Source organism: Brassica napus, chromosome C9 (assembly GCF_020379485.1).
Source record: "Brassica napus cultivar Da-Ae chromosome C9, Da-Ae, whole genome shotgun sequence".
Lineage (NCBI taxonomy): Eukaryota > Viridiplantae > Streptophyta > Magnoliopsida > Brassicales > Brassicaceae > Brassica > Brassica napus.
This window is the reverse complement of record NC_063452.1, coordinates 57513159-57536504: the sequence shown is the minus strand read 5'-3', so window position 1 is coordinate 57536504 and position 23346 is coordinate 57513159. Positions and strand designations below refer to the sequence as shown.

The following is a 23346-nucleotide window of genomic DNA, read 5'->3' as shown; positions in this document are numbered from 1 at the left end:
AAATTCAACATTTATTGTATTTGAACTGGAAAGAAATCCAAGACATTAAAAGGAGTACCAACAATTACAACTCATAAAACGTCAACAAAATAACAATAACCTTGGCAGTTCAATCCAATAAACCGAAACGGAACAAAGAAAATAGTTTGGATTTGGTAGTAGCGAATAAATCGAATGGCTAATATTTTTAAGAAATCTCAATATATAGTTATATGTTATTTTTATCATAAAATATGTATATATGTTTATGTATAATTATGGTTGGTAATGGTGAGCTTGTGGTGGTCAAATAATGAGGGAAATTTTTGACTATTCATTAAATTCAATAAAAAACAGAGCAGGACGATTTGTGGTTTTGGTCATTAGGACATCATTTTCGACTTGAGTCAATGTCTTCTTCTATCTTAACCATATATAAATTATATATATATATATATATATATATATATATATATAATTGTGGTGGCTAATGTTGAACTCGTGGTGATCAAATAATCATGGACAACATTTGACTATTCATTAAATCCAATTAAAAAAACAGAGCAGGAAAGACTTTTGGTTTTGGTCATTAGGACATCATTTTCCGAACTTGAGCCAATAGTCCTTTCTCTTCTTCTCTCTTAATCATAGCGAGTAAGAAGTCATTTAGGTTATCTATCGGACCAGGCAGGCACCAGTGGACACAGTCGTTGTACAACGACACATTAGCCTCAGGAAGATGACCGTAGCGGCTCGGGTGACCATCGGGCCTAAGCCACATCGCTTGAGTCGTATCTAGTAGTCTAAACCTCTTTCCTTTCCTCTTGGCTTCTACTTCAGCTCTCTCAAACTCTTCCACCTGAATCTTGTGTAGCTTCATCGTCACATCGTCTTGAGTCTCGTTCCTCTGATAAGGTCCTTTCCTCAAACAGTTCCCTCCTTCGTTCCATAACCCACCCTCGAAATGCGATGGTGCAAAGGTACGTAAATACATAACGCCCTCGAATGTCTCAGAGTCCAAGATCGCTTTAAACGCTGTTCTAAACGCTTTTCTGTACCCGTAAAACATCGAGAAGTCGCTTATGTTTGGTAACTGGCAATAACGGCAACCAATGATGGTATTGTTCTCGTAGTAGACCGATGGCCGGTAATGCCAGTGGCCTGAGGAGATGATCACGTAGTCGAAGTCTCCTATCTCTGCTGTCCAACGCTCGTCTGCTTCATCAAGGTATAGATCAAAAACACTATGCTCTGTCTTGCCCGGCTCTGGTTCTGTGGACTTTACCAAGTGTGTTGACCAAAATGGAGCGATGGTGAAATTGTATGTCTCGTATGTCCATCGTTTGAAATAATCGCTAGTGTTAACTGAAGCATCGACTGGATATTCAACCTGAAAATGTTAATTCTACTTTAGTCTTGAAAAACTGAGAACGAAACCAATAAGTTAAGATTCGATTTCCAATGTACAAAGAAACAAATCGAATTATAACAAAAAGGCTGGACCATACTTCACTGTTTAATATTGTTTATGCAAATTAATTATTCAGTTTGTTAATTAGCTAAGATGACCCATGGACTCTGTGGAAATGTCAATGTCAAGTCTACTTTTTTTTTAGCAAGAATCTTCCTTTTTTTTAGCAAGAATCTTTACACACAAGTAACTAATTTTATGCAAAGGAAAAGTAAACTATTTGATTAAAACATATTATATCACTGGACAAACTGCCCATTGATGTTTCATTATTACTTTTCCAGCGTAGGAAAACATCGTTTCAATCATTGTGGTACAGGTGAACCAATCTTTTTATTTTAAATATTAATAATTGAGTGGTTATATGATTTTATCAAGCTTAGGTAAATAACATACATGTAAAATGTATGTATATACACACACACAAACTTCTTTATATAATGGTAAATGATCACAGTAATGATGCACATCTCACTTCGTTTATACTACTTTATCAAAAGTGTAACTTCGACTAATAATTAAACTATACATATGATCTAATGATTCTAGTTTATCGATTAGAATGTTACTTCGACGTCAAGCGTAGTTAAATGATTTTTATTTGCTGCATTGAGTACTAAATTGTGATTTAGTGATTTATATGCTTTTGGACATTGAATTTAAAACCGTCTACAAAGGGTTTAGTGACAAAATAAGCTAGAATCCGATCAGTTTACGTCATATATGGCATATATGTATCAACTTTCTTATTTTCGTAAAATCACTAAGTTAAATCACTATTCTAACTGAGAGCAGACTAAATGTATAACTAAATTCAAAATGATGTAAAAAAGGTTTATATCCTAAATTAAGCAATATTTACAAACAAATAAATTTCTGTTGAGTTATGAACTAATTATTCACTAAAACGAAATATAACAGTTAGAAAAGATTGTGAGATTGTGTTACCTGAGAGAGAAGGCAGATCAAAGACTGCATGTGGTTTCTGCTAACAGAGTCACCAACAAACGCCATGGTTTTACCTCTCACGGTCTCAAGAAACCGAAGCGGGTCAAAAACCGGCAAGTCATCTTCACACCCGTGGGGTTTCCATTTCCACTTGATGAAATCTGTGTCGGGTCTTCCGAACCTCATGCAGTTTTGGTGTTCGTGTATCGCCCAGCACGTGGTGTTCGTGTAGTAAGGTGCCTCAGGGTTAGGAACCCACTCTCCCGAGAATATGTCGCAGCTTTTGTGTGTGGCTGCAACACTGTCTTGTAGCTTGACGATGCTTGTTTGACTTGGATGTTGTTGCTTGAAGAAGAAGTTAGGGTCTTCAACAAAAGGGTAGAGAAGAGGGATGATGGTGAAGAGAGAGATGGAAATGGTCACTACAATGAGTAGCTTTTGTTTGCTTGGAATGGCTGCAGAGTGTAGAAGCTCCATTGTAGGGAAGCTAGGGAGAGAAGGAAGATAGATTTTGAGGAAGAAAACAAATCAAGATTATCTCAGACTTGTGGCCAGTTTGTTTATATGTTGTGAATTATTTAATCATGAACAATTTGTGAATTTTTTTTCTTACAAAAAAAACGAGTAGGTGTCACATCTAAATTATGAGTTATGATTATTGCAAAATAACTTGCACAAAAATTAAAGTACTCAATCAAAAAGATTAATATTCACAATGGTGATGACTATTCTGTAATTTGGACGTTTTTGTCGGCAATTTGGACGTTTAAATGATATTTAGATAGGCATCTTCTTTTTCTTTAAGTGATATGTTTTAATCTTTGTTGATTTGATTCCTTTGTAGGTGCCACAAGATAATAATCTTAAATCATATATTTGTGAATTTCATGTCATACTTTCCGACTGTTTGACAAACAAGTTAAGTATAATTGGGAGTCGTCGGCTAAACATACATGAGTTTGTTTCAGCAGCCATGGGGATTGATTTTGTTTAGTGGCTATTACTTTAACCACAAGGTAAGAAACATTAGATTACTTTTAAAAATCTGTTCTTTCATTTATATAGAATTATTATCTTTTATAAATGGCCGAAAGAAGATGAACAATAAAGGTTTGTAAATACCAATGAGGACGCCAAGCCACCAGATCACCATTCTTTGGATAAGGTTCATAACGTTATTGCTGTTGAGGCGATCATATCATCCTTCTGTTAGATATATACATGTATAAGGCCGTTCTGTAAATGTTACTAGCTTTTGGTTAGTCGCTATTACTTTAACCACAAGGTAAAAAACATTAGTTTGCTTTTAAAAAATCATTATTCATTTATATAGAATTATCTTTTTATAGTTGAAAAAAAAGAATTATCTTTTATGAATGGCCGAAAAGAAGATGAACAATAAAGGTTTGTAAATACCAACGGGGACGCCAAGCCACTAGATCACCATTCTTTAGATAAGGTTCATAACGTTGTTGCTGTTGATGCGATCATATCAACCTTCTGTTATTGTTTAGAGTTGCTGCCAATAGGGTATATATATATATATTATAAGGTTTTGAAAATGCTACGAGTTTTTTTTTTGTTAAGGGAATAATATTTTCTTATAAAAAGTAGGATCATTAGATTACAAAAGACAACTGTATTTATCCAAAATGCTGGTAAGAATATCAACATCTTTGTTAGTGTATTTTGTCCGCAGACACGTGACGTGGAAGCTGGAACGCCACAATCGTAGACAGTTGTGATTTGTGAAAAGCCATCAAGTCACATGGTAAGTCTTGTGCCAGAGTCAACAACGAGTGACACAACAGTATCACACCCTCGATCGCCTACAGAGACAACAGAGTCAACTCAGATGCTGAGTCCAATGGATAGAAAGGCTACTAGGGTCATGAGATACAGAGAGAAGAAGAAGACAAGGAAGTTTGAGAAGAGGATAAGGTATGCTTCAAGGAAAAAGTATGCAGAGAAAAGACCAAGGATCAAAGGCCGGTTTGCAAAGAGGAATGAAGTTGATGCAGACCAAGCTTTCTCCACAATGGCAATGTTTGACACATGATATGGAGTTGTTCCTTCGTTCTGATAGACTCCTATGGCAAGAACTAGATTCCATGCTTGTAAAAAATGCATTACTGGTTTGAATTTCTTAGAAGTTATCTTATAACCACTGTAATGCATATAGGTCTCTGTTTTTGTCTACCAGAGAAAATAAGGTTTTACACAATATGATTTTACAAACAAAGTAGTTTAGAGCATGATTATTGGAGGGTTCTTAAGGTGGGGTTCTCAGCGGAATATAAGAACCCGTCTCTTAATTTTTAACTAAAAAAGCTAAGAACCGACTCTTAAAACTCTTATTTAAGAACCGGTTCTTAGCTTTTTTAATTAAAAGTTAAGAGACGAGTTCTTATATTCCGTTAAGAATCTCACCTTAAGAACCCCGCAATAATTATGCTCTTACATAATTAACTGTAGACATATAAAACTTGAAAAATTCAGTTAATAGATGAAACTTTTTAAACTGATAATTATTCATTGGTTAATGGCAAGGAAGCTTGAAACTTGAAAAATCCAGTTGTAGCAATTGTTATTTATGAGACTTTAGCATCAGAACTCGATATCATTCCCGTACTTTCCCATCATATGTTTTCTTTCAGAGATGCATGACAGAGATGTCGGACACGTTCAGGTCTATCCAAATATTTTTTTCCTTTGTTCTTATTTCCCCAGTATGGTACTAAAAGGTCATGGTTCTAAACAAATCGCAGGGAATGGGTTTCGTAGCCGGTCTGTTGCTTTTTTATATGAGCGAAGTTGCATTACTTAAAGCAGCTGTTCACTCCACTCCCCAATGGAAAGATTTTACCAGACTACCAGGTGAGGCTCTCTTTACGCTAGAAGATACCGATAATATCATAGCTACTGCCTTTTTAATTGCGCTAATCTGAAAGTGATAGAGCTGATTTAATGATTATAGGATGGTAAGAACATACTTAAAAGTCAAATAATAAAATTCTTAATGAGGCTCAAATTCTCTGTCAGCTATCCTGTGGAGACTCTTTATTCTTTTGTTCTGATTAGAGTCTTCAACATTAGCGATTAGTTCTTTGTCAAATGCTTCTCTCCGAAGTTATGATATAATAATATCTGTTACAGTTTTACATTAATGATCTATTTGATATTAGGCATGGCTTCCTCTTTTACAGCAATATCTGTTACATTTTTATCAGTTGGTAAGAGAGCTAATGCCGAAACTAGGAGAATATTTCACTCAAACTATGATTAATCCGAGTATGTATGCAAGTAAGTGGTTCATAAATCATAACCGTCTCAAATGTTACTAGCCGAGTTTAATCAAATATCAAACATCTTACATAGTCTCAAATGTTTCTTTCATTTCTCATGTTTTGCATCCTTTCTTTGTTTTTCTTTTGTTGGTATAGGGTATTAACATTGTGTTCAAAGTCGCTTTAGAATTGTTGAAGCGTTGCCATGATGATTTGGTAAAATTTCCATTTGAGGAACTCATGCATGCTTTGGAAGAAATGAAACAGGATCGTGAGAAGGCCGTAGCTAAACCGGTTTAAACGGCCAAACCGGTTCAACTTTAGTGTTTGATAAACTTGGAGCTTGGAGCCCCAGGGTCTGTTAATTATGGATTTATTTATCTCTCATTCTTTTTATTGCCCCTCATGTGTGAAGAAAGCATAGTAATTTCCTTTCTTCTGTAAAAATAAGTTTGGATTCCAAGAAAATCAACTTTATAGTTTCTTCTTTCTTTTTTGGCATAATTGTTTTTTTTAACATGCTTCTGTAATGTCTAAGTCACAATGTATTGTATATTCTCAAAGTCCAAATGTAATGACAAAACAGAAACTAAGAGAAATTCTACATGATTTAAGTTAGGGGTGTCAATTCGGGCCGGTCCGGTCCGGCCCGGTCCAAACCCGTTAAGCTCGTAAATATTTAAGTTCGGTCCAGAAATATTTTGGGCATAGAATTCAAAGTCCGGTCCTTATAGGGCTCTAGGGTTTCTCGAGTTTTTTTGGGGTTTTCTAAAAATAATTTGTCATTATCACTTCTATTGTTTTAATACATGTGAATTTTCATTAAAATAATTTCAATTTTTTTTATTTTAAAATATAAAGTGAGTTTAAAACTTTATTCTTTGTCAAAAATGTTTTACTTTTCGTATGCTTTAAAAATATATTATAAACAAGCCAAATTTAATAAGATTTAAATAATAAAATATAAATTAAAACTAAATATATAAGAGAATAAAATTTATGATAAACATGGTCGAACGTTTCATACTTTGTATTTTGAAAAAAAATGTTGTACATAAAAGAAGAATGTACATTTGCAAAATTTAAAATGTGACACTAATAATGGTTTTGATTGCAATAACGATAATATTTAAGCTAATGTATACAATTTCGGGTTTTCGGGCCGGATCCTAGCCTAAACGGGCTTAGGCCCAAAATACCCAAAGCCCAAACGAGCTTAGCCCGAAATGCCTAATTTTTTGGGCTTATAAAACTAAGCCCAAGCCTGGTAATTTTTAAAGCTGGACAGGTTCGGGCTGCGGTCTTCGACCCTAATTGAGATGTCTAATTTCAGTTTGGCTTCTCATCACAGAATTCACACCATCTCTTTGTCTGCATACTTCCTATATTACTCATTTGATGTCCTAATGTGTCACTTACCTCACTGATTCAAAGATTATGTTTTCACTTGTGAGTTTTGCTTGTTGAATGCGGAGCTTTAGATGCAGCTTTAGCTCAGCCTGTTTAGAAATTTTTTCTCTAAAAGCTTTATATATGAATTGAAACTGTTTTCATCGCTGTCTTGATATCCCAAATCTTTTTTCTTACAACTTGTACAAGAAACACCAGGTGCTTATTATTTTGGAGGAAAGGGAAGAACCCTTGAATCATCACAAATTTCTAGAGATCTTAAACATGTTAAAAAATTTGGAAAACTTCTAGTGATTTGTTCAGTGAGTTGCAGCTTCTTCATCAGTCATCACACCTGGGAAATCAAATACTCGCTTGAAGATCATTAAAAAAAAGGAGTGAACCTTTTCCCAGAGAAAGAATATGAGAAGCTTCGGCGTGTGGGCCGTGTTTATCTGAGTTGACAGTGGACTCGAACTCGGATCTCTTAGAGATCCACAGAAGACCTTGAAGATCATTAATATCTTATCAATGACCTAAATTATCTCTGTTTTTTATTGTTATTTGTACTACTAGTTTTACAAGTACGAAACAACACTATATATGTAGGTACAGTTGAAAACCATTGGCATCAATGGTCTCTCAGTAATGATCCCCTAAGTTTAAGATAATACAGTAAATGGTACTAATACTCAAATGGTTTTGAAATAACTCGAGCTAATGGATAAGAGAAACTATATGAAAGAAATGTCGAAGGGTACACAACACAATTACCTACAGAGCTTTCAAGTTATAATTTGGAAAGCAGCATTGTTTACAGTACATGATAGCTTTATACTTGTATTCATGAATGTATTGTAGGTAACAGACTAATAGTAATACACGACAACACACACTTCACCAAACATAGAGATTCCACTAACTCTTGATAAAAATCAGTTATTTCTACCAAAAACGCTAGTTAGTTGAACAACCTTTCAAAAGTGTTCGCTTACAAATTAATTTATTAAAGTGAATATGAGAGAGTGCTTTAATTTTGGCACACTAACCCTGTGTTTCTCATTTTGTTTAATCCTTGGCGAGTTCTGATTGAAAAGCACGTATTTATTGGTTACTTTTTTTACTTTTCCACCTCGCTTTTGACCTACGCGACGACGATGGTGACAGGGCCATTTTGGTCATTGCCAAGAGACCGAAAAGAGGGTTCTACTAGCAGAGAATTAGATTCTCTGGGCCCAACAAGAACGTAAACAGCTCACGTTCTTCGCACCTGTCTCTTTCTCGTGAGTATCGAAATCTGAACGTTTTGTCTCAGACACGACACGTGTCATCTCGAATATTACACGTGTCGTCATATAATTGGCCGATACATTTCTCTCTTTGTCAACCCAGTTTGTGTGGTTCAGATCTAAAACGCTAACTAATCTCTAAATTAAATCAAACTAGTGGTATTCCGGCGCTGCGCGCCGGGTTCGAATGTTTTATTTGCGGAAGAGTTCAAATTGTTGTGTTCTTGTGTGTGGTAGTTAATAGTGTCTGTAGTTTAGTGTAGTTGATTGCTTCTTCATAGTAAATATAGTTGTACATTTAAGTGTTGAAATGTCTATGGTCGGGAGCGAGAATAAGTATAATGAATGTGTCTGTTTTGGGTCTACAAATCATGTCATGGTTCGTATATTTAGAATAATAGATGTTGTTGTATTATAGTGTTTCTCATTCTAAGGAATTTTGAATGTAGGAATTTTATTCATAGGAGAGTAGTAATCATTTTAAATTGGTATAGGTAAGAATTTTTTTTAAAAACCCCACAAAAGAAAAAAAAACAATAACATTGTTTTCTATCTATGAACTATGTATTGGATAAATTTCTCCAATCTTAAAAGGTAGCAGCAATTCTTGCATAGATGATTCATGTTTTGGAAGTCGCAGCTTCGTATGGGTTTGAGTCTCGCCATGTTGTTTAAATAGTTGTCTTCTAAAAGAATACTGTAAACACTGATTTTGTTTTTAAACCTTTTTCAGCAATGACAGATGTAGATAGTGACATAGTGTGTGTTCCCAGTCAAGTGTGTCAAGCAACATTTTTCCCTCTCTGATTTTTCCTGAGTAGAGCAGCAGTAAACAACAAAGATAGGTATATATTATTTTGTTAATTATTGTTTTAAATAATTCATGTATATATATTTTAATACATTGCTTTGAAACTATAAACTTTAATGCATGATACCAATAATCACAGATGATAGCAAACTTGCCCAAAATTAATTACTTCGTTAGACTATCTTTCATTATTATACATGATATTTACTCGATTTTCTTACAACATTGGCTTAAGCTCTCTAGTACTCATCCAGGATAAAAACACAAAAGAAAAATTAAATATTTGTTTTACCTGCACTACGTCTATTGCCCTCTATGAACCGTGAAAGCTAAAGGACGACACACATCTGTTATTTATATTCGGCTCCAAACTGGGCAATTACCTGAGTTAAAACTATTGTTCTACAGAGTTTTTAATATTTGATATAATTTAGGTACTCTTTAGAGTAGTACACCTTTTCCGAACACGCTTTTCTCCTGCCACTTAGATTGCGAACTCTCTCTATCCAGATAAGGTAGCACCGGTGACAGCCTATGAAAAGGGCGGGGAAAATGATTGTAGTAGAAAATGTGAAATTTTGGATATATGTTGTCATGTGATGATGGTGTGCTTCTTATACCTCCTATGTTGATAAGCCGCTCTCTCGATTTGAGTAAGGTATCTAAGCTGCATCTCAATGAGGAATGTGCAAGTATGCTCTCTCGATATTCTAGGTTCTTGTTGTTGAAATATGGACGTGATGATGCAGTGCCTCCAAGTATACTTAAATGGTAACAAAAGAAGACCAGGTAATTCATCATCGATCAAATCTTACTTCTCTCATGTACTGAGGCATAAAAAACGACTATGTGTATTGATCCCATTAACTTCCAAACCACAGAACATAAACTAACACGCCAAAAAATAGTATTTGGAATTTTTTTGACAAAAAGCCTTTGTCAAAAAAACAACATGCCTACGTTTATAGACAGAACAAAAGGATCACATTAAAACAGAGAAACAACATGACTACGTTTATATACAGAACAAAGGCATCAGATCAAAACAGAAAAAGTTGAAAGGATATCCTAAAGAAGTTTGCATGTTGCGTCAGTATATGGCTAACTATTTCTAATCCCACCTCTTTGTTCATACAGTACAGACCTGAGAGAGACAAAGATGAAATTTTAAGACAAAACAATTTGTGCTACTAATTTCATAATATGAATATTAATATTTATACATCAAGGAGGCTCCACCAAATACAATAATACTTAAGACAATAGCGTATGCAAATTGTATGGAATTTATGAATTTTATTTACAATGCTGAAGTAAACTAATTAACCTTTAGCTTTCACGTGTTTTAACTAAAAAAAAAAGTTAGTATCTTGGTCAGATTTTTAAAGAATTCAGATCCATTCCACAAACATATACATGTTACGACAGAAGTGGATATATAATCATACTCCAAGCTAAAGTAAATGATCTCATCAGCTGCACCTTCAGTCACGAGACTCACGACATGTGCTCGCTCCTCTACCATTGCATCTGAGCAGTTTTAATATTTCAGAAAGTATTGGATTGGCTGAAGAAAAGCTATCCCTTGCGCCAATCATACAAACCTTCATCTCATTTTTGGAAAGAGAGAAATCTATGATTATCCTCCTCCATGTCCATTTCTCGCTCTCCTAATTCCATTTATCAAGATATCAAAACCATCATCCAAACAAAACTCATGGATCATGATGGCACACATACTTTTCTATAATCTCTGGTTTGTTCATTTTAAAGCAGCATCAAAAAAATGTTCTGCAATTAAGCTAATATATTTTACAATCCTATTCCTCGTATCCACCCTTATTCTAGTTTTTTTTTTGAAACACTTTTTTTTTTTTTGAAACACTCACCCTTATTCTAGTATACGTACAAAAAATTCTATGTAATGCTGATTACTTCTGTTTTTTAATAGATTAACCATTTAACAAATTTTTAAGATCATCTTATCAACAAATACAGTCACAGCTTTCATGTTAAATCAAAAATAGATAACATCTTATCAACAAATACAGTCACAGCTTTCATGTTAAATCAAAAATAGATAATAAAAATTAATCATACTTGAAACAGAACCTTGTTCATGGCATTACGTTGGTAAATCTCGATACGGATGCGAAAAGGACACAAGCATACCTCTCCTTGACCTCTGATCAGACCTCTTTCTCATCTTATGTCAATTTTTTTTCTGGGCGGTATAAATTCATGTTACATATCCCAAGATCCGCTGAGAACAAACACATATCATGAGATATTATAAGAGAAGAAGACTTTTTTTTTTGGTCAAATAAGAGAAGAAGACTTGGTTTGCAATTTTCGGCATAAAGAATGAACAATAAATTGGTTATGCAGAGTTAGGTGTTGTGTGATAATAAGCTTTAAACATTCGAAGGGGAGAAGAGAATGACCTCGTACGAATTTGAAATTGATGTTTATAGTGACGATGACCCTAGACTCCACACCCGACCTCTCTGATTTCTGGTGAAGGAGGTGGTGAGTGATCCAATTTCTCGATGCCTATTTATAGGAGCAAATTAGAATATGGCAAAAGAAAAGAGTCGGAGAAATCAATGTTAAGTAGTGGGAGGTGGGTTTGAGATCGTAAATGTAAATCTTAATTAGAAAGGAGGATGATGACCTTTGGCGTTACAATGTCAGTTTCATCCGACGGCTGCTAGGGTAAGCAAGGAGACGACGATTTTTCTTTTAAGTGGGCCCTTTTCATTTGCAGCCCATAAACGAAAAAAAACGTAGACTACTTAAATACTGACATGTGTCAACGAATGCCCATCTCTAAAGAGTGATGTGGACGCGTGAGAGGACAGATAAGCCAATTTTATAGTATAAGATATTATTGTTTAACTTAACAAATCAATCATCCGCTGTTATATTTTTTCCGTGGCCAGGATGTATCCCTGTGATCTTCTCGTGGCCAAGAATCGTCCCGAATATCAAAGCCCTGAACGTGGCTACTTCAATAATACACGTGTCAAGGCGTGTATCGTTTATATAATTTTTTTGACCATTTTGTGAAACTTATATAGTATTAATTAATAATTAAATCTTAAACCGAGTAGTTAATTTGTTGACATTAATAGCAAATTAACAAAAAGATTTGTTGCACTTCTTTCAAAAAAAATTCGTGTGGCCAAGAATCGTCACGCAAATCTCACCGCCTACAATCTTTCCACAAAAAGCAAAAAGTGAGTAGGGGGCTTTTCGTAAAAAGCCCAACAAGAGGGACAATAACGTCATTCGGCGGAGACCTAATAGCCTCACAAACGTATCTGACCTTAAGCCTATATAAAAAGAACTCGCTCTCCCCTAATTCATCACAAAGCTCATTTTCTTTTTTCATCATCACCAAATCATAAGCGGCTAACAAATTAGGGTTTAGAGTTTCTTTATTTTCTGAATCAGGTTGGTTTTGATTAGCTTCATAGAGATCTATCTTGTTTTGCGATTCGATTGATTGAATCTGGCGTTTTGTTTACGTTTCAGGTTTCGTTTGATTGCGCACAAAGAAGAGATCGAAAAACTCCAGATCGAGATCAATATATTCATATATACATGTAAGTCTTAAGTCTCTGACGTTCGTTTTGTAATTAGATCGTGGTTTGTTTAGAGTTTATAACAAACCAGCACATCGATCTGATTAAATAATCTGATAATGTGTTCGTGAGATGTCTGGATTTGTTGTATCATTAAAAAAGTGTTACTATGTTGTTAGATAATCATATGATTCGATTGATATGCAGAGACACGAGCGTGAATGAGATTATGATGGAATCGAAAGGTGGTAATAAAAAGTCGTCTAGTAGTTCCTCCTTATGTTACGAAGCTCCCCTCGGTTACAGCATTGAAGACGTTCGTCCCAACGGTGGCATCAAGAAATTCAAATCTTCTGTCTACTCCAACGTACGTCACCCTTTCTATACATTAGCCTTTGTAATAATCTTAAATAACAATCCTTTAATCACTGTTTTGTTTTGTTTTGTTTTGTGTGTTGCAGTGCGCGAAGAGGCCATCCTGAGTACCATTCAGTTCAGACAGTCCTCGTAGTTTAACTTTGCTTTTTCAATTTCAGTTTACTTTCAGTCAAAGCTCTGGTTCCCAACTCTCCTCGTTCTCCTCCTCTCACAATGTCACTCTCTGCAATCGGCTTCGAAGGCTACGAGAAGCGTCTCGAGGTCTCCTTCTTTGAGCCGAGTCTCTTCCTCGACACTCACGGGAAAGGACTCCGCGCCTTGCCCAAATCTCATGTCGACGAGATCCTCGCACCAGCTGAGTGCACCATCGTTTCGTCTCTCTCCAATGATGAACTCGACTCTTATGTCCTCTCTGAGTCCAGCCTCTTTATCTTCCCTTACAAGATCATCATCAAGACTTGCGGGACCACCAAGCTCCTCCTCTCTATCGAGCCGCTCTTGAGGTTGGCGGGCGAGCTTTCTCTTGAGGTGAAGTCCGTGAGGTACACTCGTGGAAGCTTCCTCTGCCCTGGAGGTCAGCCGTTCCCTCACCGCAACTTCTCTGAAGAGGTTTCTGTGCTCGATGGGCTCTTTGCCAAGATGGGTTTGAGCAGTGTTGCGTACTTGATGGGTGATGATGATGAAACCAAGAAATGGCATGTTTACTCTGCTTCTGCCCCTGCCAAGAACACTAACAGCAACAACAATGTCTACACTCTCGAGATGTGTATGACTGGTCTGGACAAAGACAAGGCATCTGTGTTCTACAAGAACGAGTCGAGCTCGGCTGGCTCCATGACTGATAACTCTGGTATCAGGAAGATACTTCCTCAATCCCAAATCTGCGACTTTGAGTTCGAGCCATGCGGCTACTCAATGAACAGCGTCGAAGGTGGCGCAATCTCCACTATCCATGTGACCCCTGAAGACGGATTCAGCTACGCTAGCTTTGAGGCGGTGGGGTACGATTTCACAACCATGGACTTGAGCCACCTCGTCTCAAAGGTGCTAACTTGCTTCGAGCCGAAGCAATTCTCAGTAGCGGTCCACTCTAGCGTCGCACAGAAGAGCTACGACTCTGGTCTCTCTGTAGACCTGGAGGATTACGGATGCAGGGAGACAACGGTGGAGTCTCTAGGAGAAGAGAGAGGAACGGTGATGTATCAGAGGTTTGAGAAGCTGGGAATGTATTGCGGTTCTCCGAGATCTACATTGAAATGTGAGTGGAGCAGCAACAGTAGCTGCACTAGCGAGGACGAGAAGGAAGAGGGAATCTAAAGCTTTGGTTTTGTTTTTTTTCGAATAGTAATGTTGCCTTTGTGTTTTTTCTCCTTAAAAACCAGTACTAATTGTGTTTGGTTTCTGTGAATTCAGATGATCGAATATTATGAAATATCTATCAATAAAGAATAAGACCATTTTCGTGATAATAATAGAGGCTTGTACAATGTCAATCCTTACTAGCCATTTTCATAAAAGTGGCATCGTCAGCTTCTATCTAGATTCGAGTATGCTTACACACAACGACAACCACCGAACGCTTATTCCGTTCTGATTCGTTTAATTGACTATATCTCGCAACACATTGTTCTAGTTTAGCGTTGATGACATGAGATTCTTCGTCAACATGCATGGTAACTAAAAATACCTAGTTAATTTTCATAACTGGAAGAAAAAAACTGATTGCCCGAATTCCACATTGCTATATGACATCACTCCAAAAGCAACTCCTTTTTTGAAGTTGGCAAAAATATGAAGTTTGAGGTGTTCTTCTCGAAAAGAACGGCTTCAAACTTAATTGTAATTTTTTTTTGTATTTTACACTAGTTTTTTTTTATTGATAAAAATTAACAAAAGTCATGAAACTTTTAGTTAGAAATAATATATAATAAAAGTATTATACACATTATTAATTTGTAAGATGATACATTTTAATAGCATACTAGATTCTGATCCGCCCTTTAAAAGGGCAGATATATTTTTTGTTTAAATTTTTTTTGAGAAATTTAATTTTTATATTTGTGTTATTTTTGTAATCATATTTGTGTTTAGTATTAATTTAATTTAATATAATTTTTGGTAACTATATCAAACATGTCAAATTGCATAATTATATGTCATATGTATTTCAGAAATTATTTTTAAACTTTATTCCTAAAATTTGCAACATATTATATTTTCTTAGTAGTTACCTAACATAATTAGTCAAGAAAATATTTGTATCCAAAAAATCTGACTCGGAATCGAACCAAAAATCAAAGTCTCATAATCTATTAGATTTGGCATATATACTTGAATGGTTCTTAAGTGTTATATCCGAAAACCAATATCAAATCCAACACGCACAGAAAACCGAACAAAAGTTTTGAAAAATATTTGAAAAATATTTTTTTAATATATTTTGTTAAATATATATGTAAATGGGTTAATAAGGTCTTCACTAAACATTTAATAAATATTTTTAATTGAATGGACGAAGCGGAAGCGAGAATGTCGGCTTGAGTAAACCTATGTAAAATCCGTTAAGCTAAAACCCGTAGAATATATTTTTATAAATAATACTTCCATAATAATATCAACTGATCATGTTCCTAATTTAATAGAATAGATAGATTAAATAATTTAATTTTCTTATAAAAAAACTATTTATATTTCTTGTTTATCTGAATTGATTCATGAATTTTTATTGTATTGGTCTAAATTTTAATCGGTTTTGAAAACTATATATTATTAACTTATATATATTTGCTATGATTTTTTACTCATGGGCTGTTGGTAGTTGTATATCATGATAATAACAAATATTTATAATTATATATTATAAAGCTAACGCTGACAAAAAAATATTATTAAGCTAATAAATATTATTTATTTTTGTCTAAAACTAACACAAATTATTAAAAGTGGGATTGTTTTTGGGTTGTATAGGTATTTCTATTAATGATTTGTATGTGGAATAGTTGATCATCATCAAAGGGATATTTCATGAAGTCTATATAATCACGTATAAGTTTCATACTAATAAATAATATTATACCTCTCAAATTTTAATAGTATGAGGTAAATTACGGTTAGTTAAAAAAAAACGAATATTACGGTTGCATAAAATTCGTTGTTAGTGGAAGTGGTTAATTTAGATGCAGTTATAAAATATGTTACTTGGACCAAACATTTATCAATTGGACATGTTTTTGACCTGCCCTTAAAAAAGGGCGGGTATATTTTTTGTTTTACATCTTTTTAGGTCTTTTCAATTGGTAATTTAAATATAGGTCTAATGGCATAAAGCATAATAAATAATATTCTAAATAATGATAAAGATAAAAGAAATAATAGTTGGACCATACTTTTATCAAAGGGTCACACTGCTATTTTAATAGAATAGATTACATGCATTTGAAAATAATAACACACTCTTTTTATTTTTATTTGGATATTACATGCTAAAAGTTGTTAAAATCGTGTCCTTTCGTTAGTTTATGCAATATTTTTTTTCATATAATTTTAACTTTTTGTATCTTCGCTTTATAGTTTGTATTAAATGTGTATTGTAATATTGTTTTGTATACTATTTCGCTTTACTGTAATTAATATAATTGTATTTTGCATAAGGTAAAAAATTATAAAGACAAATAATAACTATAAAAGTTAGTAATATAATTTCAAAAATAGATAATTGTATAAAAACTTAAAAGAAAAAAACTTTAAATATGAAGTTTCGTACAGTAGAACTTCAAATATGAAGTTTCACTATACAAAACTTCAAAAATGCAAAACTTCGTATTTAAAATTTTAAAGTTGTTTATGTAGATGTTCTTATATTTGTACCGATCTCTTCATTCAAACTAGATTTGAGTTAGAAATTCATGATTCATAAAAGTTTGAAATATGGGTGGTTTGGTTTGGCAACTGCAACAGATAACTAGCCGAACACAACTGCGTGCGTCTAACTATTTCCCCGTCTACTATGCCGTGAACGTAATAATAGTAAAGCTTTTTTCTTTCTCAGTTTGGGTATAATATATGCAGTAGCAGCCCTGATACCAAGCCTTTTTTTCTCATATATGTTTGGTTATAATATATTACTCTCTTCGTTCCTAAAAGATCCATATTTTAAAATTTTCACATTTTTATATTTCTTATATTTTATATTATACTCCCTTCATTCGTAAAAGATCCATATTTTAGAATTTTCACACTTTTCAATAAAACATATTAAAACTAATTTTTAATATGTTTTATTGGCGATGGAGAACTCCGAGTGTCAATCCCAAAATAGACACTTGGAGTTCTCCATCGCCAATAAACAGCTACTGACGTTAGGCAAAACTAAACGAACCACTAAACCTCGCCGACTTGGTTTCAGATTACACATGGTACCACAAAGGTGTCTCTATTTGGTCTATAAATACAAACGCTTAGCCCACATCTCTCATCATCAATCTAAAACATAAAACACACCAAAGTTCAGCTAAAGAAAAATATCTTCTTAAGAAAAATGGCAGATAACAAGCAAAGCTTCCAAGCCGGTCAAGCCGCTGGTCGTGCTGAGGTCTCATTCTCCCTTTAACACTTTGATCAAATGTTGTTGCTGCGGTTGAAAATACAGTCGTGGCAACCACATTTTAAAAGAAAATAGAGAAAAGCTTGCTCAATAGATTTTCTTGAACCAACAAATCCTATATATTTTGAAGCATGAAGCAGCATATAACTTTAGTAAACTACTATATTTCAGTCTATATAAATCTTGGTTGATAATTTTTAAAATTCGTTATATATCACAGCAAATACGCTTGGTGTGTATAGGAGAAGTCTAATGTGCTGATGGACAAGGTCAAGGATGCTGCTACCTCTGCTGGAGCGTCTGCTCAAACCGTAAGCGATCCATACATATGATATAATCATATATGTATATAAATATACGTATCTACTTCACATGTTCATGGATCTCATATCTGTTATACTGTAACTATATATATGTATTACTTATATAGGCAGGACAGAAGATATCGGAGACCGCAGGGGGAGCTGTTAATGTTGTGAAGGAGAAGACCGGCATGAACAAGTAGCGGATTCGAAATCAAAGTGGGATGTTATATAATAATCTTTTAAATTTGGATTTAAATAAAAATTAGTATTGATTCTCATCTGCGTCATAGTTGTTCTTGTTGTTGTTGTGTTTAGTGTTTTTAAATTTGAATTAATGTTTCTCCCTTTAGGTTTGTATGTTTGGATGTTTATGTATTTATTTCCCACTAATAAACATGTACAATTTAAAGTTCCAAAAATATCTCATCTTCATTATTCATTCACTTGAATCTTGATACTTATATAGTACCCTCCTTTCATGTTTTTTTATCGAGTTTTCTCATGCATGTTGGTTAAATCAAATTATAATAAACCAAAGTTACAGAAACCGTACTTGGATTAGAGAAAACATTCTTAAAAATACCCAAGACAAGAAAATAAAAAAAACTTGATACTTTTTATTTAACTACTCAGAAAATTATATTGATATCGGGTAAAAAGCACAAAGAAACAGAATAATGTCAACCAATAGGTAATCCCTAATCCAAACAAGAAAAATACAGAAGCAATCAGGCCTGAAGCAAATACTGATCTAATTAAAACACACAAAAACCGAGTTATTCTAAGTTTTTTTCCCTCCACGTCATCGAAACAGAACCTTCTCTCTCATCTAGCAGTGTTTTCTCGCCTCGAAAATCAAAATCCTCACAAAAACCCTAAACATTTCTCAGAGCTTCTCAATCGCTGTTCCTCCTCAGAAAGAATCAACCTTTCGAGATCCACAGATACAAATCAAATATGAGATATCAACAATGGCGATTGATGCTTCTCAGAATCCACCGTGCTTACCCTTCTCCTCACTTTCAGGTAACCTCCGTTTCAACCCGATCCATCTCTTCTCTCCTCCACACACGTTCCCAACCCAGATCTCCGCAACAAAGCCAAGATCTCTCTCGCTTAAGATCCCCAATCACGACTCGAACCTTCTCCTCCGATCCCGCGGTTAGAAGAGAGAAGTCCGCTTCCGAAGCCACCGTGATCGACATCTTCACCAGATTGAGCTCCGAAGACGAGATCAAGAAAGAGCTCGAGTCTAGCCACATCGTCCTCACCCAAGACTTGGCTTTAAAAGTTCTGAGAAAGCTCGAATCAAACCCAGATGTCGCTAAAAGGCTTTTCAATTGGGCCAAAGAGGCTTTCCCCACCTCGAAAAGCTACAACATGATGCTTCGTATCCTCGGTGGGAACGGGCTCGTCGACGAGTTTTGGGGTTTGGTTAGTTCCATGAAGAGGAAAGGTCACGGCTTGTCCGCTAACGTTAGAGATAAAGTCGGCGACAAGTTTCGTAAAGACGGGCTTGTGAAAGACTTTATAAGGCTGAGAAAGCTCTTCCCTTTAGATCCGTCGGATGATGATTCTTCTCCCGAGAGCGTTTGCGTTAAGGTGTGTAAGGTCGTGGAGAAGGAAGAGTGGAGTGATGACGTGGAGAAGCAGATAAGAGAGTTGAACGTTGAGTTTGGGAGCGATTTGGTTAAGATGATTGTGGAGAATCTTGACGTGGAGCCTAGGAAGGCTCTGCTGTTCTTCCGTTGGGTTGACGAGTCTGGTCTCTTTAAGCACGATGAGAAAACTTATAACGCTGTGGCTAGGGTTCTGGGGAGAGAGAAGTTCTTAGATAGGTTTCAGAACGTCGTTGGAGAGATGAAGAGCGCTGGTTACGAGGTGGAGATAGAGACTTATGCTACGGTTTCGACGAGGTTTTGCCAGAGTAAGTTGATCGAGGAAGCTGTTGACTTGTTCGAGATTGCAATGGAGGGTGGGAGTGATGGTAACAAACCCACCTCACACTGCTTATCTTTGTTGCTCAAGAAGATTGTGACCACCAAGGTTCTGGATACGGAGTTGTTTTCGAGAGCTGTGGAGGCTTATACCAAAAAGGGTAACGTTTTGACGGATGGTATGATGAAGTCTGTGTTAAAGTCCCTAATAAGCGTGGATAAGGTTGCTGAGAGCAATGAGGTGTTGAAAGCAATGAAGAAAGGAGGATATCTCCCAAGTAGCGATCTGCAGAGGGTGATTGCATCAGAGCTTAGTCGTAAAGGAAAGAAAGACGAAGCCGATGAGCTTGTAGACTTTATGGAGGCGTCCGGGACTAACCTAGATGATAAGGCAATGGCTTCTCTTGTTGAAGGGTACTGTGACTCCGGAGATCTTAAGGAAGCTTTAGCGAGTTTCGAGAAAATGGTTGGTAAAGAGGGGGTAGTATCAAATGCTGATCATGCGTTTGAGAAGCTGGTTCATGCTTACTGCAACAAGAATCAGGTAAGAGATGCGTACAAGCTTTTGTGTTCACAAGTAAAGCAGAATCAGGTCAAACCTCTTCATAGCACGTACAAGTGTTTGGTGCGTAATCTGCTGACGAAGAAGATTGCTAGTGAGGGTGGGTTTGAAGAAGCTTTGAGTCTTCTACCAATGATGAAAGATCATGGGTTCCCTCCTTTCGTTGACCCTTTTATGAGTTACTTCTCGAAAACTGGAACAAGCTCCGAAGCTTACAGTTTTCTCAAGGCTATAACCTCGTATCATTTCCCATCTATCTCGGTGGTGTTGCGTGTGTTTGAAACAATGATGAAGTCTGCAAGGCAGAGTGAGGCGCAGGATCTACTCTCTTTGTGCCCAGACTATATCCGTAATGATCCAGATGTTCTTGAACTCTTCTACTCCATGAAATCTGATGGATCTGCTGTAGAGGAACCTTTGGCTGCTTCTTCTTAGCTCCAGTTTTAGTTTACAATCCACCAAGTTCTTTTTTGTTTCTGGTCATTTGATTCACAAGAAGTTGGCAAGAGAGTTTCCTACTGTTCCCTTTTGTATCATCACCATTCACCAGTTTAGTGTCTTCATCAACTTGGTGCACTGGCAAAATAATTTTAAGCTACTCTGGTTCTTTTATTTTTCAAAATTTTCATATTCTGCTTCTTGGATCTACATTGGATGCCCATGAGTGTTCTGATCATTAGTAACAAGATCTGTCTGTGATTCTATTTCCATTTCAAAGTTTTTTCTCTCTACCAGTGTATTGCCTATGGATTAGATACTTGTTTTCCACATTGCCAAGTGCTTAGGGTATCAAAATGGAAGAAGCCTCACTTCTGTTGTAGAGAATCAATCAAGCCTTTTGTATATGGTCATGGGCCTTTGAGATTTAGATACCAAATCTGATTCGGCAGAGCAGAAGATAACTTAAGGGTAGTTTCTAAAGTCTTTGTTTTTTCTTCTGATTATTGATACAGGACCACAACCACAAACCAATCGTAGTGCTGGTCTTTGTCGCCTTCTGTATTCAAATTATTTAGTTCTTGTAGATTTATCACAATGCAGATGTTTCAAAACTTGTACCGTTTCCATTCTCATTGTTAAAAGAGCATCATCTCTGCAAAAGTCTTTTTGAATTTTTGTGGAGAGAGTGTGGAGAAGTAAAAGGACTGAACGAGGAGGAACAGATCGGCAAGAGAGCGATGTAGCAACATATAAAGACAGGTTTTATGGATGTTCATACAAGAAATGAGACAAAAGAGTGGAAGAAAGAAAGAAGGAGAGGGATGTGTCATCATTCCTGTATGATGAGTTGCTATTTTCCAAAAGGGGGACCGTTTTCCAAACCTTTGGATCTATCCGGCGGGTTCCCGGGGTTTTAAGCAAAGCCTTGACATGCTTTTTTTTTTTGTTAGAAGAAAGATGAATGTTAGAGCAGGTTTCATGTTTCAACGAGGAGACAAAGTTTCTATCACTTACCTGGGAAAAGCTAAAAGGAAAAAGAATATGAAAAAGAAAACATTCAATTGTCTATGCAACACTGAGCTTTTGCACAAAAGGAAAATGCTCACTAAGCACGCTTAGTTTACCTGCTTGCTTGGGACCAGATAATGTAAAATCAAATATTTACGCATGTATCAATTTTTTAAAAAATGAGCTATATACTAGGAATGATCGTAGGATTCATGTATAGTTTTGTTAGCTTGAAAAAATAATCTTCCAAAACATACAAATGGAGTGAAACTAAAACATTGTAATATGGTAGTTTTTTTTTTGGCTAAAAGTAAATGACATGTAATATGGTAGTTGAAAAAAATATTATTATTAAACAATCCCCCGTTTTACTTCATTTGGATAAACGGTTTTAAGAAAATTATATGGAGATTCTTTGAAAATATTATTTGAATAAATAGGTGAATCCCGAACGCATTAAACACATGATTTAACTGTTTAAGACAAATTGAGATGTCCGAAACATCCCAAGAAGTCAAAGACAATGATCATGAGTTTCTTAACGTACAAAAAATGGAAGAGCAATATAACTAATCAACTGTTAGACCGTTTTAATCTTAAAAAAAAAAAAAAAATCTTATAGAACAACCTTCCATAGTATTTTAGTTACCAGATGATAATCTCCGTATTGCACGGGGTGAATGTTTTTAAAAATATATTGTACTTACATATTATAAACAATATATATTTTTGTTATCAATAACCTTTCTACATTTGATTAAAGATGGATATCCGAGTACCATTTGGTCTGATTTGGATCCTTGAGGGTTTGGTTCGATTCGAATCATTGCGGGTTTGGGTTCTGATAACCTATTTAATTTTTGAAAAAAATTAAAGTTCATATACTTTAAATTTTTCAAAATTTAAAAAATAAAAATAATATATAACATATAAATTGAATAATGTATGCCAAAATACTTAAACTTAACATAAAAATCGTTTAGCTTAAATATTTGGATAGGAATTCAAGATATTTGAAGCATTTTAGGTATTATAAGTATCGTTTAGCTATTTTAAAACATCTACTTACAACTATTTGTATATATTTCCAAGTATTTTGGACAACTTGAAAACTTCTTATATATTTTGTATATTCTTTTATATATTAAATTTAAAAATAATTAATATAAGTATATACATTTTGTTCGGATATATTCGGATACCTAAAATATTTAGATATGGATCGGGTTCGGTTTCGGTTATCTAGATACCAAAATTTTGAACTCATTCAGAAATCAAACCAATTTTGGTTAAAGTTCATTACTAATTTTTGGATCGGCCTTGGTTCGGTTTTTTTTATTCGGATTTTTTT

General features: G+C 35.1%; 4 protein-coding genes and 2 long non-coding RNA genes across 6 annotated transcripts; 4 read left to right on the top strand and 2 right to left on the bottom strand.

Annotated features, from left to right (window-relative positions):
* Window positions 1–470: 470 nt before the first annotated feature.
* Window positions 471–2969, bottom strand: LOC106424760 (protein trichome birefringence-like 19). The gene is made up of 2 exons (XM_013865504.3): window positions 2399–2969; window positions 471–1369 (listed from the first exon to the last, which is right to left on the bottom strand). The coding sequence occupies exons 1-2, from the start codon at window positions 2873–2875 to the stop codon at window positions 569–571; spliced, it is 1278 nt and encodes a 425-aa protein (XP_013720958.1). The 5' UTR covers window positions 2876–2969; the 3' UTR covers window positions 471–568.
* A 228-nt stretch (window positions 2970–3197) lies between these two features.
* LOC106424713 lies at window positions 3198–7747 on the top strand. Its single transcript, XR_007329020.1, has 3 exons — window positions 3198–5275; window positions 5629–5701; window positions 5842–7747. It is a non-coding gene; the product is annotated as an uncharacterized LOC106424713 (long non-coding RNA).
* Window positions 7748–10355: 2608 nt separating this feature from the next.
* On the bottom strand, window positions 10356–12054 carry LOC125593105. Its single transcript, XR_007329018.1, has 2 exons — window positions 11619–12054; window positions 10356–11437 (listed from the first exon to the last, which is right to left on the bottom strand). It is a non-coding gene; the product is annotated as an uncharacterized LOC125593105 (long non-coding RNA).
* Window positions 12055–12486: 432 nt separating this feature from the next.
* BNAC09G41910D (S-adenosylmethionine decarboxylase proenzyme 2) lies at window positions 12487–14611 on the top strand. Its single transcript, XM_013865482.3, has 4 exons — window positions 12487–12630; window positions 12712–12782; window positions 12969–13128; window positions 13223–14611. Exon 4 carries the CDS (start codon window positions 13353–13355, stop codon window positions 14454–14456), a length of 1104 nt encoding a protein of 367 aa, XP_013720936.2. The 5' UTR covers window positions 12487–12630; window positions 12712–12782; window positions 12969–13128; window positions 13223–13352; the 3' UTR covers window positions 14457–14611.
* Window positions 14612–17465: 2854 nt separating this feature from the next.
* On the top strand, window positions 17466–18466 carry LOC106424707 (stress-induced protein KIN2-like). The gene is made up of 3 exons (XM_013865458.3): window positions 17466–17730; window positions 17985–18053; window positions 18173–18466. The coding sequence occupies exons 1-3, from the start codon at window positions 17677–17679 to the stop codon at window positions 18245–18247; spliced, it is 198 nt and encodes a 65-aa protein (XP_013720912.1). The 5' UTR covers window positions 17466–17676; the 3' UTR covers window positions 18248–18466.
* Window positions 18467–18666: 200 nt separating this feature from the next.
* LOC106424755 (pentatricopeptide repeat-containing protein At5g15980, mitochondrial) lies at window positions 18667–21184 on the top strand. Its single transcript, XM_013865500.3, has one exon. It carries the CDS (start codon window positions 19005–19007, stop codon window positions 20979–20981), a length of 1977 nt encoding a protein of 658 aa, XP_013720954.1. The 5' UTR covers window positions 18667–19004; the 3' UTR covers window positions 20982–21184.
* Window positions 21185–23346: the final 2162 nt, after the last annotated feature.

What these genes read in the sequence shown, in the direction of transcription:
- BNAC09G41910D (XM_013865482.3), top strand. Translation starts at nt 13,353, where the DNA reads ATGTCACTCTCTGCAATCGGCTTCGAAGGCTACGAGAAGCGTCTCGAG.
- LOC106424707 (XM_013865458.3), top strand. Translation starts at nt 17,677, where the DNA reads ATGGCAGATAACAAGCAAAGCTTCCAAGCCGGTCAAGCCGCTGGTCGT. An exon ending in AAGCCGCTGGTCGTGCTGAG is followed by an intron (nt 17,731 to 17,984) that starts GTCTCATTCTCC and finishes TGGTGTGTATAG; the next exon opens with GAGAAGTCTAATGTGCTGAT. An exon ending in CTGGAGCGTCTGCTCAAACC is followed by an intron (nt 18,054 to 18,172) that starts GTAAGCGATCCA and finishes TTACTTATATAG; the next exon opens with GCAGGACAGAAGATATCGGA.
- LOC106424760 (XM_013865504.3), bottom strand. Translation starts at nt 2,875, where the DNA reads ATGGAGCTTCTACACTCTGCAGCCATTCCAAGCAAACAAAAGCTACTC. An exon ending in TGATCTGCCTTCTCTCTCAG is followed by an intron (nt 1,370 to 2,398) that starts GTAACACAATCT and finishes TAACATTTTCAG; the next exon opens with GTTGAATATCCAGTCGATGC.
- LOC106424755 (XM_013865500.3), top strand. Translation starts at nt 19,005, where the DNA reads ATGAGATATCAACAATGGCGATTGATGCTTCTCAGAATCCACCGTGCT.